The sequence below is a fragment of the Cnephaeus nilssonii genome (assembly GCF_951640355.1).
Source record: "Cnephaeus nilssonii genome assembly, chromosome: 14".
Taxonomy (NCBI): Eukaryota; Metazoa; Chordata; class Mammalia; order Chiroptera; family Vespertilionidae; genus Cnephaeus; species Cnephaeus nilssonii.
The window spans coordinates 49,173,959-49,192,012 of record NC_137085.1 but is presented as its reverse complement, the minus strand read 5'-3'; the positions used below and the strand labels follow the sequence as shown (position 1 = coordinate 49,192,012).

Here is an 18,054-nt window from a genome sequence, read left to right as displayed (position 1 = left end):
TATGTGTTCAGAGATCATAATAATCTGGCCACTCAGTGTATATTTGTATTATTTGTCTTTTTATTATTATTATTTCATACCCTTCCTTATGATTTATCTTTTAGGTAATGATGGCTGGTAATTTAACCTACTTTTGCCCACCCTGTATATCCAGCAACCAGGAGATTAACCTTTGATGAATAGCTCTAGTTATTAGTGAGTTCTTTCCAGTTCTTGGACAAAACTCTACTTCAGTGTAAGTGTACACACTGAACTTGGCTTAACACTTCCGTAGGTGAAATACACCCAGCTCCTTCAGGTATTCCTAGTCTATGGTGGTTTCCAACCCCATCACCATCTTGGGTGCCTCCCCCAGATCTATTCCCAGCTAACAATGTCCCAATTAGCAAGTGGGGCTCAGAATAGAACAAAATACTCCACATACAAGCTGTTCTAGACATAGGAGGCACAGCAAGACTATTTGTTTCCAGTTTTGAACAGTATCCTACTATCAGTGGTGCTAAAGTTCTTCTTAGCTATTTAGCAATTAGATTTCAGTTTGACCTACATTTGTAATTGTGGCACATTTGTAGTTCATGAGTAGGATATCACTCATATTACTTTATATTAAGCTCTCTTTTCCAATTAACTCCTAACAAACCAAGCTTCTTCCATCTAAAGTGGGTAAATCAAAAGAAAGACTTTATTTTCTACCTTCTTGATCTTGACCTAGAGACTCAACCTGGCATTTTAAATGAGAAAACTCTCATATATGTAACTGAATATTCTCCCTGCTGTATTCATCTTCATATAGCATAAGCTAATCAACTATGTCTTCAACCCAGTCACCAGTAAGAGAGAGGTACACAGAAATAAGAGAATTTTTTTATAGTTGCGTTGTCAGCCCAGCCTCTTTTTCCAACCATATTAACTTATTCACATGTATATAAATGCAACCCTTTGTGATGTGCTGTGATAAAAATCAAGATAGTCTGTGCCTATGACATCTCTCTGAGCTACCAAATTAGTAATGCGACTTAAAAAAGATGTACTACCAAACTAGTAATGCAACTTAAAAAAGATATCCACCGGTTTGGCTCAGTGGATAGAGCGTCGGCCTGCAGACTGAAAGGTCCCAGGTTCGATTCCGGTCAAGGGCATGTATCTTGGTTGCAGGCACATCCCCAGTAGGGGGTATGCAGGAGGCAGCTGATCAATGTTTCTCTATCATTGATGTTTCTAATTCTCTATCCCTTTCCCTTCCTCTCTATAAAAGATCAATAAAATATATATTTTTTAAAAAAAGATGTAGGGTAAGTTAGTCAAGTTTCTTAACTTCTCTAACCCATTTCCTTATCTATAAAATGCCAGTATTTGCCCTACACTCTTTACCAGCTTTTAATTAGTACAGCTCAACTGGTATAAAACATTTGAAAATGCTTTGCAAATTTTAACTTGCCACAGAAATCTAAATGATGATGATGATGATCTGTTACTAATGCTGAATGTGAGTGACTCAGGCCTGATTTGCTTCTCTTAATGCTATTTGCAATGTCTGTGAGCCCACCAGTTTCTGACTCAATACTGAGTCTGGGTTTCTCCCTGTTGGAGCTACCTCCTCCAACACCTGCAATAGATTAACACTCAGGTTGTGGTTCTCTTGCTTCCTTCTGTTGTCATTTTCAGTTTTGGACCCGGATACACATCAGGGCTTGTTGCATGATGCCCAGTTCCCTTGTGACAATTCCAACCCTGGGCAGGGTCTTCAACTCAGTGCCCAGCTGGGTGTCCAATACTCAGGGACACCCTGATATTCCCACAACCTATCAACCCAGGAGTAACTCCAGGCTCAGCCACGAGCTTCCAGAATGATTCCCTAGCATTTGCATTAGTGTGCATTCGGATTGGCCACTTCCACTGCCAGGCAGGTTGGTGATATTTTTCAATATCAGCCCTGCCCCCATTACTTATCTACTCTCTCCCCATCACTGAAAACCTCCCAGGTCCAGGGCATTTCTCATTCCCTCCCTGCTCTCTTGTGCTTCTCCCACCCAGGCAGAGCTCCCACCTACTCTGAATTCCTTTGAGTCTTATGGTCTGTTTCTACTAATCAGATACTTAATTGTACCTGGCCTTGTTTCTTTCGTACAACTTTTCCTGTGGGTAATGTATTTCCCCAGCTCCCATGAATTCCTCAAGCTGGAGCAGATCTAATACAGACTGTGTATCCATTGCAACATCTCCTACAGTGCTAAATGGGGGTTTAAAGTCCTAAGACAGAAGCTGATAGAGCCTGGGGACCGTTCCCCACAACAGCCCTGAAAGGGAGGAGATGCTGTCAGGATAGTGCAGTGAATCCCCAGTCTCAACGATGAACACTCAGAACAGCAGAGCCTCTGTCAGCCTGGGCTGGAACTTGTTTTGCCTCTCGGGGACCATAGCCTGGAGCCTGTTAGGCTGACATTTTCCTAACAGCTTTCAAATGTCACATTCCAGCATCCAGCACTCCTTGTTCCTTACTTCTTTTCATTTTAGAACATCAAAAAAGTTTTTGTGCTTTAGAAAGACCCCTCTCCCTCCCTGCCTTTGAATTTTCTGCTTTCAGGAGGGTGGTGCTGGAGGACAACTCCCCAGGGTACTGCTTGAAAAGACTGAGTGGCTCATCCCGTCACATGTGCGTCACATGCCCCGTGGCAGCCCAGTCATGCATTGTGTGCAGACACAGATGCGACATTTGGTTAAGCAGGCGGGATGCTGGCAACCCCAGTGCTTTTTCAAACTTTCACTTAATAAACTCATCTTTTAGTTTCTCTTCAGATTCCCTTAAAAACATAGGTGAAACTTTGCACCTGACAAAAGGGGGAAAACCTGGGTTGCACATATAAAAATTTTGGCAAAAATACCACTATATTTGATATTTGGGTGACTTTTTAAAACATATTTTTAAATTTATTTCAGAAAGGAAGGGAGAGGGAGAGATAGAAACATCAATGATGAGACAGAATCATGTTCCCTACTGGGGATTGAGCCCGAAACCCACCAGGAATCCAACTGTGACCTCCTGGTTCAGAGGTTGGTACTCAACCACTGAGTCATGCTGGCCAAGCAATGACTTTTGATTTTCAATAGACAGACAATACAATTCTAAATTTCAAAATATTAAAGAAGCTTTAGGACTTGAATAAGATAATTTAAGACACTAAGGTATAAATGTTATTTTTCAGATTTAAAATGTGAAATGTGTTGCCCTGGCTGGTGTGGCTAAGTGAATAGAGTAACGGCCCTCGCACTGAAGGCTGGCAGGTTTGATTCCTGGTCAAGGGCACGTACCTGGGTTGCAGGTGCTATCCAGGGCCCAGTCAGAACACATGCAGGAGGCAACCAATCAATGTATCTCTCTCACATCAATGTTTCTCTCTCTCTCTCTCTCTCTCTCTTCTCACTCCCTCCATTCTCTCTAAAAAATCAATGGAAAAAATATCCTCGGGTAAGGAGGCTAACAACAACAAAAAATTTTAAATGTGTTTTTAAAACCTTTCAAATACAGAAAACATATAAAGAAAATAAAAGTTCCTAATAATCTCATCACATCAACAGGAGACAGTTACTATTAGTACCATTCTAATTTTAGTTGAGAAAGCAAAGGAGAAGAAGGAAGGGAAAGAAAGGAATATGAGTTTTTAGATTTTCTTTACAAATACATAAAAAAAGGACTGTGGGAAGTAATTCCCAAATCTTTAAAAAGAAATGACAGATATTCCTATTCCTAATAACACTTATATTGCCAGGAGTGTCATTGCTGGAGTACACATCACAGTGTTTCATTGATCAATGAGCTTTACAGAGTTCTAGTTTTTATATCACAGAGGACAAATACAATATATATGTGTATACTTTTGATATGGAATGGTTTGTGAATTTCATGTCATCTTTGTGCAGGGGCCATGCTAATCTTCTCTGTATGGTTCCAATTTTAGTATATGTACTGCCAAAGCAAGCACTTAAAATAATATTTTACAAAAGTACTATGCATTACAAAAAAATCTTATGAAATGGAAAAAAGGGGGAAATTACACACAACCCCAGCACTTTAATAAAGTCATTAATATTTCAGTACACTATTTCCCAGCCTTTTGTTCCATTCTCACTTTTTTCTTCTTATTTATTTGGACTCAACTCAACACTGCAATCAAAAGCAAGCAATTATTATAAGACCACCTACATCATTGCCCCACTGTGATTCTCTCTCTCTCTTTCTCTCTCCCTCTCTCTCTCTCTCTTTCTCTCTCTCTGCTTATTACTCTCATGAGTCTAGAGCTTTTATAGCATGTTGGATACAGAGAAATGGCTTTGATTTTGTTAGCTGAGGTTTGAATTCTGGCTCTACTGTGTGGACTTGAGAAAATTATTATGCAACTTGGTCTCAATTTTCTCATCTGTATAATTTTCTCATCCCTACTCATTGGGTTCTGTGAGCATGAAAAGAGATAATGTGTGAAAATTGAGTGACAGAGTGATAAACTCAGAGTAAGGGCTCAATATATAGAAACTATTTTTTTTCACTTAAAATTATATCATAGGACTATTTCATATTTCTATATAATCTTCCTGTCATTTTTATTGCTAGATAGTAGTATAATGCAAATATACAAATCACTAAGACTAATTAACTTTCCTTTTTGCTTGACAGGTTATTTCCAGTTTTGGGCCTCTAGATAATACTGTAATTAATATATTATTTTTCACATAATACACATTTCACTTTAATCTACAGATTTGTTTTTGAAAATCCTTGGAAAAGTATGAACCTTGACATGGTTCTTGCTATACATCCAAGCATATTTTTTGAGCTCATTTTTTAAACTTAGAAAGTAATCTAAGTGAACATCAAGTTTTGTAACTTGCTTTTTTCATTTATTGTTATGGCAAAGCTTTTTTAAAAATAATATACATTTGCAATGGACCTCTCCATGTCCTTAGCTTTTTCTGTATTTTTGGATTATTTCCTTAAAGTATATTTACATAAGTATAATTACTTGAAAAATGGTATGACAAATCATATGGCCTCTTATCTATAGACAAATCACTCTCCAAAATAATTGTATGTGCTGACTTATATGACCACTGATAATTTATGAGTCTACCAATTTAAGAACACATTCTGGAACATTATGTGTTATAATTTCAAAAGCTTTGCCAATGTAATGATTGAAAAGACCTATTTAAGTTTTGTTTGATTTAAATTTTAAATTACCTGTAATGTCAGCATTTCATTTTTTGAATTTTAAAGCAAGCAGAACTGAGACACTGGGAAGCTGCTTGATTTGATTCGCAGCCTGATTATATTTCTGCTCTATCTACAACCCAAACTTTCAGGCATTAGCTGCTTCCTTTGTACTTCTTGCAGCTGTTCTGTTTTAACATGGAATTCTATTTTTACAGAACAAAGCAGAAAACATGCTAATCTTTGAGTTTACTTCTCTTAAGAGGAGCCTGCTGTTGAGAATACACAGTTATAGATAACATATTATAGGAGGCAGCTGATGACCACCATAAGAACACTTATAAGAAAAGAGTTTCCTATTGGCATCAGCAAGGTCTTATCTTACCAGGTAAAAGTTCAGAAAAATGATTCTGTATATTCAGAATAAGTCTGAAAAACTGGATTGCACTAACCAAACTCCTAAAAGACTTTTCTACAATTAAAAAAATGCCATTAATGTGCAGATCAGAATTTGCTTCAGAACATTCTATTTCCATAGAAAAGTCTATATGAGAAATGAAATTATAATCAGACTCTCAGTATCCATTGAATCAGTATGGGGTGTGGAGAGAGGATGGTGGCTGAAATGATTTCAATGGCTGATGTCATCCAGTATGTGAATTTGATGCATTCATCGCCACTGGAGGGACAGACTGACAGGCTTGGACAGGCTTGGGATTCTGTAACACATTTTTCCATGTTGAGCTCTTCTCCCTAGACTTAATGCACATTGCCTCCAATTCAATCCTGTAATATTTGTTAAGCATCTTCTATGTGCCAATCCTTGTACTCGGTGCTGGGACTACATAAATAAATAAAAATCAGCTCCTGCTCCTAGGCACCTCACAGGCTTTTGGAGAAAACAGAACACAAATATAATTTTTAAATGCCATAAGACTGTTACAGATCTAGGATCTGATTTCTTGTCACATGGCTGGCTTGCAGAATCTTAAGTCTAGCTCTGCTATGTGAAATGAGCAATTTATCAAATTTCACTGGGTCTTATTTTGCTTATATGTAAAATGGAGACAATAATAGTTCCTGTTTTATTAAAGTGTGAAATTTAAATGAAATAATACATGTAAAGCAATTAGAACAAAATCTAGTACATGGTGTGAATGTTAGCTATAATGGTAACCTCATGATGTCTACCAGCAATATTTCAAGCTCAACAAAAGGAGGAATGTCTACTCTAAACCTTTCTCAGCACTTTAACACACATCCATACACCATGATAGTCAGAAATATATCACCAAGAAATTAACTTCTGAAAGTGTGACATTTTATCACAAATTTGGAAGTGGCCTTATATGATAGTGATAAATATTTTTTACAATATGTTTCTGACATCTTGTGCTCTACATTCCAGGAAAAGTCCGGATCCATTTGGGCACTTTCAACACCTCAACACAAAAGATACCACTTTGATTCTTATGCATCTATCCCAACATCCAGGACACACCAGGGTTACATTCATTTCTGGTTTCCCAGGCTAGTTTTGAACTCCTTGAAGATAAAGATAATGACATACCCATCTTGAATTCCTGGCCTCTAACATAGAGCCTTGTGGGTAGTAAGAGCTCATCAATTATTGATTGATTGAATAAATGGCTTTGGTGTCTGCCTCTCCAGCATCCATTCTTATTTTGGGGACCTATCAGGCATCCTTCTTTAAGTTCAAATATTCTGAATGGAGCTCCAGACTTAAGACACTACTTACATATTCTTTCTTTTTGTTTCAGTAATTGGTTTAGGAGAGGAAACATGACATAAGCTTGTCCAGAGTTCATGCCTGAACTTTTGGGGGGGAATGCTGGAAAAAACGCTGTGTGTGTGTGTGTGTGTGTGTGTGTGTGTGTGTGTGTGTGTGTTGTGGGAAGGAGCTGGTGGGTTTGAATATAGAAGGTTTTAGAACTACTGGCAGAGATTCTGTGATCATGAAGGCAGAACTTCTTTGAAAACAGTTAACAAAATGGAAGCAGAGTGAAGAGATGGCACAAAGACCTTGGGTCTTGAAGACATTGTTAGACCCCTGTGCCTATCTGCATCTTTTATTGTTCAATTACATAAACCAATATTTCTTTTTTTCTTAAAAGCCAGTTTGTATCAGGTTTTCTTTCACTTGCAATCAAATGACACAATGAATGCAAATTCTTCTATAAGATGCATTTAAAAATACATTTATTTGTCCTATGCTCATGGCCAAAGTAGGTGCCCAACTGTTATTTTCTTATTCAGTTAATCAACAAATATATGTTAGGTCTTTGTAACCTGGCTAGATGCCACAAAGTTTAAGAAAGTCCCTTGTGCTGCAATCTAATTGGAATTCTTAGTCTCTGTATTTTCCTCTTTCAAGGAATACATCACTGTTTACTCAGAGCAGTTTTGATTCAGGAATGAGTTGGTTATTTGTGTCCTGTTCTCAGCTCAAGCCTTTCTTCCTTTACTCTGCTCTGTGGTGGTAGGGCTGGGATTCGCAAACCTCATTTATCAATCTTCCTTGTCACTGGTTTCCCATTAAGTTCAGGAGACAGGAAACCCTAAGGGAACTGGAATGTGGGAGGGAATTCCTTACTGTTCCCAGTTCCTGAATGTGTCACTCTTACAGCAGTGCTTGATACTAGAAGTTGTCCTAGTGAACAGACTGTCAAAAATAGGATTCTGGGATTGATTTGCATTGAACTCAGAGCAGAACATTTTGCCAGTGGAAAATGGGCACTGGTAATCTGTGACGTAATAGCATCATGATTTCAGCTCAAATCTTCAGAGCATCCAAGTGTTCCTAAGGCTGCCCTAACAGTAACTCCTATTTCTTCTAGTTATAGGACAGGCATGACTAAAACCTCAGACCTACTTCGTAAACTGGCCTAGTCCCACATGTGAAAATTTAGGCAGTAATTTGGAAGGAATAGGATTCTGAAACCGGTAATGGGAACATTTATTTGGGCAGACTTGGATGAAGCTGAGACTCTTGAATCCCCCACATATCCCTGAGAGTGGAAGAAGCTTCTCATTTCCCTTTTGAGGATGCTAGCCTTTCTTTGCTTAAAAACCTGTAATAACTATGTATAAGGCAGTTGCTTTGCATGGGGATCCCTAACCCCATTGTTGCTAACTCTCATAGCTTTCAGGCTTTTAAAATATATATATATTTTATTGATTTTTTACAGAGAGGGTGGGAGAGGAATAGTTAGAAACTTCGATGAGAGAGAAACATCGATCAGCTGCCTCCTGCACAACCCCTCTGGGCATGTGCCCACAACCAAGGTACATGCCCTTGACCGGAATCGAAGCTAGGACCCTTGAGTCCGCAGGCCGACCCTCTATCCACTGAGCCAAACCGGTTAGGGCATAGCTTTCAGGCTTTTATCTAGGGTCAGAACACAGCATATCTGGGGGGACAGGGGCATAATTTGGCTAAGGAGGAAAAGGCTTATATGCCAAAAGAATGGCAATATTTTCTTAAATTTATATTAGAGAGCAAGAACTCGGAGGCAACTGTCCCCCAGACAGGGATGCTCGCAGGGGTCATTGTTCCTATGCTGAGGCCGCCCAATCTCAGAGCTGACTGCCAGCCATATCTGAGTTTCCATCAGCCTGGCTCACACTATTCCGTCTGCCCTGGTGATTGTATGAGACCCCAGCCCATCTAACTTGCAGCCCCACCCAAGTTGTTTGCAGTGGCTTTTCCATATGACTGGCCTGTCCTGTCTCAGGCTTCAGACATTCCTAAAATCTCTCAAACAAGCAGCAGCTGGTGTCAGCATGCTCCATACATACCAATAAGAGGCCCAAAACCTGGCACTAGCACCAGCCTGACTTGCTTCACAGCTTGGCCTCTCCTGGGAACTTCCAAGACCAACACAGGTAGTAGCAATCTGTAGATCACTCTGTAGCTCCCATTAGGTGGCTCCAGGCAGTGGCTGACTTTGAACCTCCCAGGAGGCCCCAGAGCCAGTGCACCCAGTGGAGAGCTTCAGACCATACCAGATTACAACTCTATACAACCACAAATGACACTCAGTGAGCACCAAAGCACCACTGAAACAAGTCCTGCTCCACAGGGGTGTTTCCTGCACAACAGTTCTTCCACTGTGGTCCTCACAGCCAATTGGTCTAGAGGTCAATTCCTCCTAGTGACACCAACAGCAATCAAGGCTCAACTACAAGACTGTGCACACAGCCCACACAGGGGTGAACCTAGAGTGCCCAGCTCAGGTGACTGGGGAGGCTGAACCACTGGGACCTACAGGACACCTACTACACAAGGCCACTCTACCAATTCCAGGAAACATAGCAGCTCTACCTAATACAAAGAAATAAACACAGGGAAGCAGCCCAAATGCAGAGACAAAGAAACATGTCACAAATGAAAGAACAGAAGAAATCTCCAGAAAAAAGAACTAAATGAAATGGAAGCAAGAAAACTACTAGATACAGAGTTCAAAACAATGGTTATAAGGTTGCTCAAGGATCTTAATGTGAGCTTCAAGGGACTTAGTGAGAATTTCATAATAATGTACAGGGATTCAACAGCAGAGTAGAGGAGTCCGAGAATCAAATCAATGATTTGGAATATGAGGAAGCAAAAAATACCCAATCAGAAAAGCAAAAAGGAAAAATGAATAAAAAACATGAAGATAATGTAAGGAGCCTTTGGGACAACCTCAAGCATACCAACATTCACATCATTGGGATGCTAGAAGGAGAAGAGAGAGAGCAAGATATAGAAAACCTCTTTGAAGAAATAATGACAGAAAACTCCTCCTACCTGGTAAAAGAAATAGACTTACAAGTCCAGGAAGCACAGAATCCCAAACAAGAGGAATCCAAAGAGGCCCACACCAAGATACATTAAAATTAAAATGCCAACGGTTAAACACAAAGAGAAAATCTTAAAAGCAGCAAGAGAAAAGCAATTAGTTACCTACAAGGGAGTGCCCATATGACTGTCAGCTGATTTCTCAACAGAAACGTTTCAAGCCAGAAGGGAGTGGCAGGAAATATTCAAAGTGATGAATAGCAAGGACCTACAATCAACATTACTCTATCCAGCAAAGCTATCATTTAGAGTCAAAGGACAGATAAAGAGCTTCACCAATAAGAAAAAACTAAAGGAGTTCATCACCACCAAACCAGTATTACATGAAATGTTGAAGGGTTTTTTTTTAAGAAGAGGAAAAGGAAGAAGGAAGAGGAGGAGGAGGAAGAGGAGGAGGAGGAGGAGGAGGAGGAGGAGGAGGAGAAGAAGAAGAAGAAGAAGAAGAAGAAGAAGAAGAAGAAGAAGAAGAAGAAGAAATATGAACAATAAAATGGCAATAAATACATATCTATCAACAATTAAATCTAAAAATTAAAATAAACAAACAAGAAATGTAATGAACAAAATAAACTGATGAATAAAATAGACCCAGATGCATGGAAACATGGAACAGACTGATGAATCTCAGAGGGGGGACAGGAAGATATTAATCAAGAACTTATATGCATATATGCATTACCTATAGATACTGAAAAAAGGTGATGAAGGCCTGGAGTGGGTCGGGAACTGGGTAGAGGGGTTAATGGGGAGGAGGGGGACATTTCTAATATTCTCAACACTAAAAGATTTAAGAATTTTTTATTAGAATAAACCTAGCTAATATATATGAGGATGGATTCTAAGGGTATTAGACCAAGGAGAACTGAACAGAACATTGGGTTGGGGCCAAATTTAGGTAGCCTAAATATAATACACTTTCCATATATTTTTTTTGATTTAATGTTAATATAGTAATAGTCCCCATGGAATCATGCCACTTTGTATATTATGCCTTCATGTGACACCCTTCCACATTGATTTTTGGCATGGCTCTCTGACTTTCTTTGGCCAATGAGACATTAGCAAATGTGATACAAACAGAAACCCGAAAAGCACTTGACTTTGGGGCTTGCTCTCATTGTGCTGTTTTTGAACCAGCCTTCATGTTGAAGAAGCATGAACTAATCTGCTGGAGACACATGGTCCAACTGAGAGCCAGCACCAACTCCAAGACTTGTGAGTCATCTAAGACCAGCATCCTCCAGCCATTCTGTCAACTGACTGCAAATGCATAAGTGAGCCCAGTTGACACCATGTAAAGCAAAAAATGCCTTGCACCAGCTGAGCCCAGCCCAAATTGTTTACCTCCAAAACCATAAACGCATAAATGATGAACATAAGCCATAAGTTTTATTATACAGCAAGAGTTAGCTAAAATATGTGCATTTGCTTGAACAGCTAGGGATTGCACAATTGGCTTACTTGGTTGGCTGAAACCTGTGCTCAATAGCAAGCTGCATTCAATGGTGTTTGGTTGACAGAAGAATTTCTTTGACATAATGTACAGGAAGAATTCTAAAGGCTTAGAGAGATAGGAATAATGGAGTAGTTTATTATGTGTAACCTGTCCATCTTTCCTCACCCCACTGGGCTCTGAAAGTGTCCAAGGAATATTCACTTCACTAAAGTACTGAGAAATGCATTAGTGAGGCAGCCACAGCAACCTTAAACACCTCCAGGTAGCCCAAGGACGATAGTGGGAAATGCTGCCATTGAGATGGACTTCATAATTTCAGTGGGGATAATGAGATCCCAGAGTGGCAATCAGAATTTTTTACTGAAAAAAATCTTTGGTGGTAGTTGACCCTAAGAATTAAATATATGGCTGGTCTACCAAAGCAACAGAAATACAATTTGAGTTCTCACAACTGAGAATCACAGCTTCTTCAATTCCCAGACCTTATTAGTTCACAGATCTGAAGCTCTGGGTTGGAGAGGAAGAAGGGGACCCCTGGAGAAAGGACCCTGCAACAATGCCACAAATACTTACTGTAGATCTTCCTCCAAGCCATCCCCAAATCATTTACTAAGGTGTCTGTGCACTGGGAGAAATGGAAATACCCGGCTTTTCAGGGATTCCTAAACACTATTCTGAAATGATACTAATCCTTAGGAACCCCAAATGCCACTGTGGTCCACTGGTCAAATAGGGCTTACAGTAGTCCCTCTTATCTGTGGTTTCACTTCCCACAGTTTTAGTTACCGTATTTTCCGGCGTATAAGATGACTTTTTAACCCAGGAAAATCTTCTCAAAGTTCGGGGGTCGTCTTATACGCCAGGTGTCATCTTATAGGGCGGGTATATCCCAAACTCTATATTTTAACTGGAAAAGTTGGGGGTCGTCTTATACGCCCAGTCGTCTTATATGCCGGAAAATACAATACCTGCAGTCAACAGTGATACAAAAATAATAAATGAAAAATTTCAGAAATAACTACTTCAAGTTTTAAATTGTTAGACCTTTTGAGTATAATGATAAAATCTCACACTGACCTGCTTTTTCCCGACCCATGCGTCCATCCCTTTGTCCAGCATATCCGTGCTGTATATATTCACTGCCCATTTGTTACTTAGTAGCCAGCTTGGTTATCAGATTGACTGTCGCAGTATCTCAGTGATTGTGTTTAAGTAACCCTTATTTCACTTAGTAATGGCCCCAAAGCATAAGAGTAGTGATGCTGGAAATTAGGATATGCCAAACAGAAGTTGTAAAATGCTTTCTTTAAGTGAAAAGGTGAGTTGAGAACAATAAGATACTTTGAAAGGGAGAGGCCCACATTCACATAAATTTTATTAGAGTATATTATTCTAACTAGAGGCCCGGTGCACAAAATTTATGCATGGGTGGGGGAGTTGTCCCTCAGCCCAGCCTGCACCTCTCTTCAATCTGGAACCCCTTGAGGGATGTCTGACTGCCCAGTGGAATCGGGCCTAAACAGGAGGTCAGACATCCCTCTCACAATCCAGGACTGCTGGCTCCAAACCACTCACCTGCCTCTGCCTGATTGCCCCTAATCACTTCTGCCTGCCAGCCTGATCACCCCCTAACCAATTACCTGCCAGCCTGATCAACACCTAATTGCTCCCCGGCCGGCGCAATTGCCCCCAACTGCCCTCCCCTGCTGGCCTGGTCTCCCCCAACTGCCCTCCTCTGAGGCTTGGTCCCCCCAACTGTCCTCCCCTGCTGGCCTGGTCTCCCCCAACTGCCCTCCTCTGAGGCCTGGTCCCCATCAACTGTCCTCCCCTGCAGGCCTGGTCCCCCCCAACTGCCCTCCCCTGCAGGTCTGTCCCCGACACCTGCCCTCTCCTGAGGGTCTAGTCCCCCACAACTGACCTCCTCTGCAGGCCTGGGTCTCCCCCAATTGCCCTCCCTTGCTGGCCTGGTCTGCCCCAACTCCCCTTCTCTGCTGGCCTGGTCACCCCTAACTGCCCACAACTGCCCTCCTCTGCAGGCCATCTTGTGGCAGCCATCTTGTGTCCTCATGGGGGCAGCCATCTTTGACCATATGGGGGCAGCCATCTTGTGTCTTGGAATGATAGTCAATTTGCATATTACGCTTTCATTAGATAGGATTGTTTTATTTTATTATTAGTGTTGTTAATCTCTTACTGTGCTTACTTTATAAATTAAACTTTATCATAAGTATGTATGTATGTATGGATAGGGAAAATGTAGTACAGTATACATATATCAGCACTATCTGTGGCTTCAAGCATCCACTGGATGTCTCAGAACATAATGCCCACAGTTAAGCAGAGAGAGGTGTATAGTGTCCAGGTGATAAATAGAGTTTGGGCCTAATTCCATCTTGTTGTCATGAATCTGTGATCCATGAAGCCATTAAAGATGATAATTAGGGAGACCAGTCAGCAACATAGTTGCTTATGGTACAATGACAATTTGGGAAAAGAATAGAAAATTATATGTTACAACTAACGATAGCTGAAGGTATGTACATGTCTGGAAGAAGAACAGATGCTGACAGCAAAAATGAAAATACTTTTGCTTGGATGATGAGATCATAGGTTGTTTTTGGTTTGTTTGGTCTTTCTCAATTCCTCAAATTCTTCCAAATGCTATTTTTGCTTCCCTTTTAAAAGGTACTTTTTTTTTTTAAAAGACTTAAAACTCATCTAGCTATTTTATTTTAAAAATGGCCATTTATATACTTTTTAGTCAATCATATTAACATCATAAAAGGTAAGAAGGTGAAGTGTAGCCATTCTCCTCAATATTTTAATGAATACTAGAGGCCTGATGCATGAAATTCATGCAAGAGTAGGCCTTCCTTCCCCCGGCTGCCGGCACCAGCTTCCCTCTAGCACCCAGGACCCGGGCTTCCCTCGCAGCCCTGGCTTCATCCAGAAGGTCATCCGGAAGGACATCCAGTCTAGTTAGCATATTACGCTTTTATTATTATAGATGCTGTAGTATAGAACATTTATCATACTTCCCTGCAGAAGCCTGAATTTTGGGTTACTGGAACTGGGGATCCCTCTCACTATTTGGTATTCTGGAGAATAGCCCCAATCTAGGACCAACGATGGCAGTATTTTGACAGAAACCATTATGCAACTGGGTTCCTAAGTTAAACACCACCAACCAAGGAATTAGCATGCTAACCAGGGGGCAGGTGGGGATTCAGAATAGGTGGGCTTACTTCCCCAGTGGAAGGCCTTATCTGCCTGCCCTGATCTCCATAGCATTAGGAGGTACTGCTCCTCCAGCAGGGACCCCAGACCAACCCCTGGGAAACAGCTCTGGGACCCCTCCCTTCTGAAGTGGGCAGCCAAGTGAAAGGCTTTCTAACCTCTGGGAGCCAACTGGCCTGATGAATATTAAACTCACTGACTTGGATGGGCCCTGGATGGGCACTTAGGCAAAATTAGAAGAAAAAACAATTGAGTTTTATTCTTCAAAGGCATTCTTTGATTTTTAAAGACAGGGAATGGAGGAATTTAGGTATTATATGATTTGTTTGTTACTCATTTTCACACACCTTCATTCTCATTAACTCCAAATTCTCCTTAGCCTGAGCACCAGTTCAAGAGCTTGCTTTAGGCCCTAAGACACTGTTATACTTGCTAATATACACATTTGGATAGTTCCTGAGTCAACTAATGCTCTGAGCTTCATGGCCCCGGCATAGAGATCAAATGTAATACAATGAAACTATTGTTGGTGTGCCCAGTCATTCTCCCCCCTTGACATACACATTGGGATCCACAGGATTTCTATAGTGCCAACAATCAAAGACCTTGATTAGTGGGTATCACCATATCCCAGACGTAGAAACTGAGCCAGTGAAAGGGTAAGTTAAAGTCGTATAGAGAGCCAGGAAATGAGCCTTCCTTTGGGGCTTTGACCATATGGCTACTCACCTGAAATCTTTTTAGGCACAGCATATTAGCATGCCAGAAATTTTAAATGCTTTGTGATTTAGACTTCACAAAAATACTCAATGGGCCGAAACCGGTTTGGCTCAGTGGATAGAGCGTCGGCCTGCGGACTCAAGGGTTCCATGTTCGATTCCGGTCAAGGGCATGTACCTTGGTTGCGGGCACATCCCCAGTAGGGGATGTGCAAGAGGCAGCTGATCGATGTTTCTCTCTCATCGATGTTTCTAACTCTCTATCCCTCTCTCTTCCTCTCTGTAAAAAAATCAATAAAATATATTTTTTTAAAAAAATACTCAATGGGCTTTTCTCCACAATTTGTAGTTGGCCACTCTGTGTACTTAAATGCTTCCTGTTGATTAGAATAACTTAAATGCTTTCAAGATTCCAGTAAGCCATAAAACGCATCACTTATGGCTTGACTTTGTAGAAAGCCCTGTCTGTGAGCTGGTAGTTTCAATAGGCTTTTTCCTATAGATAAAAATTACTGGCAATCTGTCCATTTCTGTAACTAAAGATTTCCATTCATCTCCACTCTGGGAACTTTTTGGAAACTTAGGGGAAAATAATTCCCTTTGATTTTACTCCGACAGCAAGAAGGAGCCTCAGGACATGAACTGGGGTCCAGGATCCAATGTGGTCATTTTCTAAAGTGCTATAGTGCTTGCTCAGTCACAGGCTGTAGAGGTGAGAGCCAGGTGGGTGAAGAGGTGCGCTGCCTGCCTTCCTCTGAGCATACGGTGGCCAGGAGCTGCCTAGCCTTGTTGTAGTCTCCTGATTAAAGTGCTGGTCATGTATGGGCATTTGAAAAATACAAACAAGCTTTGTGGGCCAAGGGATTCTCGTTCAGAGTCCAGAGGCTTCTTGAGGATGTCCCATCAAGTCACCCCAGCTCCGGAGATCACACGTTCAAATCTGAGGAGAAAAGTCCATAAACAGAAAAATCACTTTTTTGATTAGGAAATATAGAACTTCTCAAAAAAAGAGATTGAAGTGAGAAACTACTTCAGGAAAAAAAGCTCATCTGTCTGGAGGCAGCATGGTTCAAAACCTCTCTTTTTAATCCTCTACCATTGCCCTAGTCCAAGTCTTCAGCCTCTCTGTGCAGACCTATTGCAAGAGCCTTCTTCCCTCCATTCTCTGGGCTGAAGACAGCTCAGTGCTACTGCAGCACAGTTCATGGGGCTTCCCTAGTCAGACTCTTTTGTAGTTCCCCACTGTGCCAGATAGTTCTGTTTGTTCCTAGAGACTCATTCTTCACCCTGCTCTATCCCGCTTATGCCCTAGGAGGATGACATTGTAGACTATGTCACTGGCTTCCATCCCATTCTTCTCCTCAGCATAGGAGAGAAAGGAGATTGCAGTGGGGAGAGAGTGAGGTTAGGGTATGCATTCCTCAGCAACCTCCCAGACAGGTTGCAGGTCGACTTCATCCCTCTGTCAAAGGCTATAGCGTCTTGTGGATGTCCCCTCCTCTTGCTGTCCTCTCCAGGGTTCTGGTAACTACACCTCCCCTTTTCTCCTTCTTAACTGTTCCCTGCTTTTGCTAATTCCAGGGTGCTCGATATCCCTTCCTGATATCCCCTAACCCTGCTCATGTCTTTGTAAATAGTAAAAACTTATAAAATTGCTCTGTCACCCCTTCTAACCTTTCCTTCTGAGAACTGACTGAGGCATCATGCCCAGTGAAAAAAATCTAATCTCCTTCGCCTGGAATTTATGACTCATAATGCCCCCAACAGTCTTTCCTCTTATCTCACACCTGGCTCTTTTCAACTAGGATCACATGCCTTTTCCTACAGATGCCCCAGGTCTCCCCGCTTCTCTGCTGTATCTCCTATGTCCCCTCTGTTTAGATAAGAAGCTCATAAAAACAAACAAACAAACAAACAAACAACAAAAAAACATAGAGATTGGGTCAGTTGCCAGGGGGCATATAAAAAGCTGATCTCTTTTATTTTAATTTTAACTTGGACCAATAAGAAGTTTGAGTACCTTATCTCCAATACTCTATTAATCTTGGATAACTAATGCTGTACTTATTTCACTCTTACAATTCCTACACAATGTACCTGATGCAAAATAGCAGAAACTTAATACTTTTGATAGTGAATGAATGAATAGCACTATACTGGGAATAACAAGACATTGTGTTTTTCTGTGATTATATCATTCAAGAAAGTAACTTAACATCCCACTACCTCTAAAATGAGGAAGTCAGGTCTATAAACTCTAACAAATCACAGCTTGCTGACTAGAATAAATCTTTTTTAAAGAAAGCATAATATGTACCTTTGGTAACAGTATCAACTACTACAGTTTACTGGTTGACAGCTTGTTACTTGTTTAAGAGCAAGAAGCCATGTGCCCCATAGCACAAGCGAGTAAGGTTAGCTGCAAGAAGAATTTACACAAATGGAAAGGGCTGTGTGCCATAGACAAGGACTCAGGTGGCATGCATTCTACCTCCAGTTCTACCACTCAGTTATAAGATGACCTTGTGCAAGTCACCTCATGTTTTACATCCTTGCAGTATGTATTCACCCCTTCCAG

At 40.9% G+C, this 18,054-nt stretch overlaps 1 protein-coding gene across 3 annotated transcripts in view; it reads right to left on the bottom strand.

The window, feature by feature from the left end:
- Positions 1 to 13,408: 13,408 nt before the first annotated feature.
- Positions 13,409 to 18,054, bottom strand: part of PDCD1LG2 (programmed cell death 1 ligand 2) — a 57,352-nt gene continuing 52,706 nt past the window's right edge. For 2 of the 3 annotated variants that reach the window (XM_079791155.1, XM_079791156.1), the window contains exon 6: positions 13,409 to 16,416. In XM_079791155.1, the coding sequence (XP_079647281.1) occupies positions 16,380 to 16,416 (37 nt within the window). In that variant the 3' untranslated portion in view covers positions 13,409 to 16,379. The remainder of the gene's footprint in view (positions 16,417 to 18,054) is intronic. The other variant, XM_079791157.1, reaches the window with a different exon arrangement.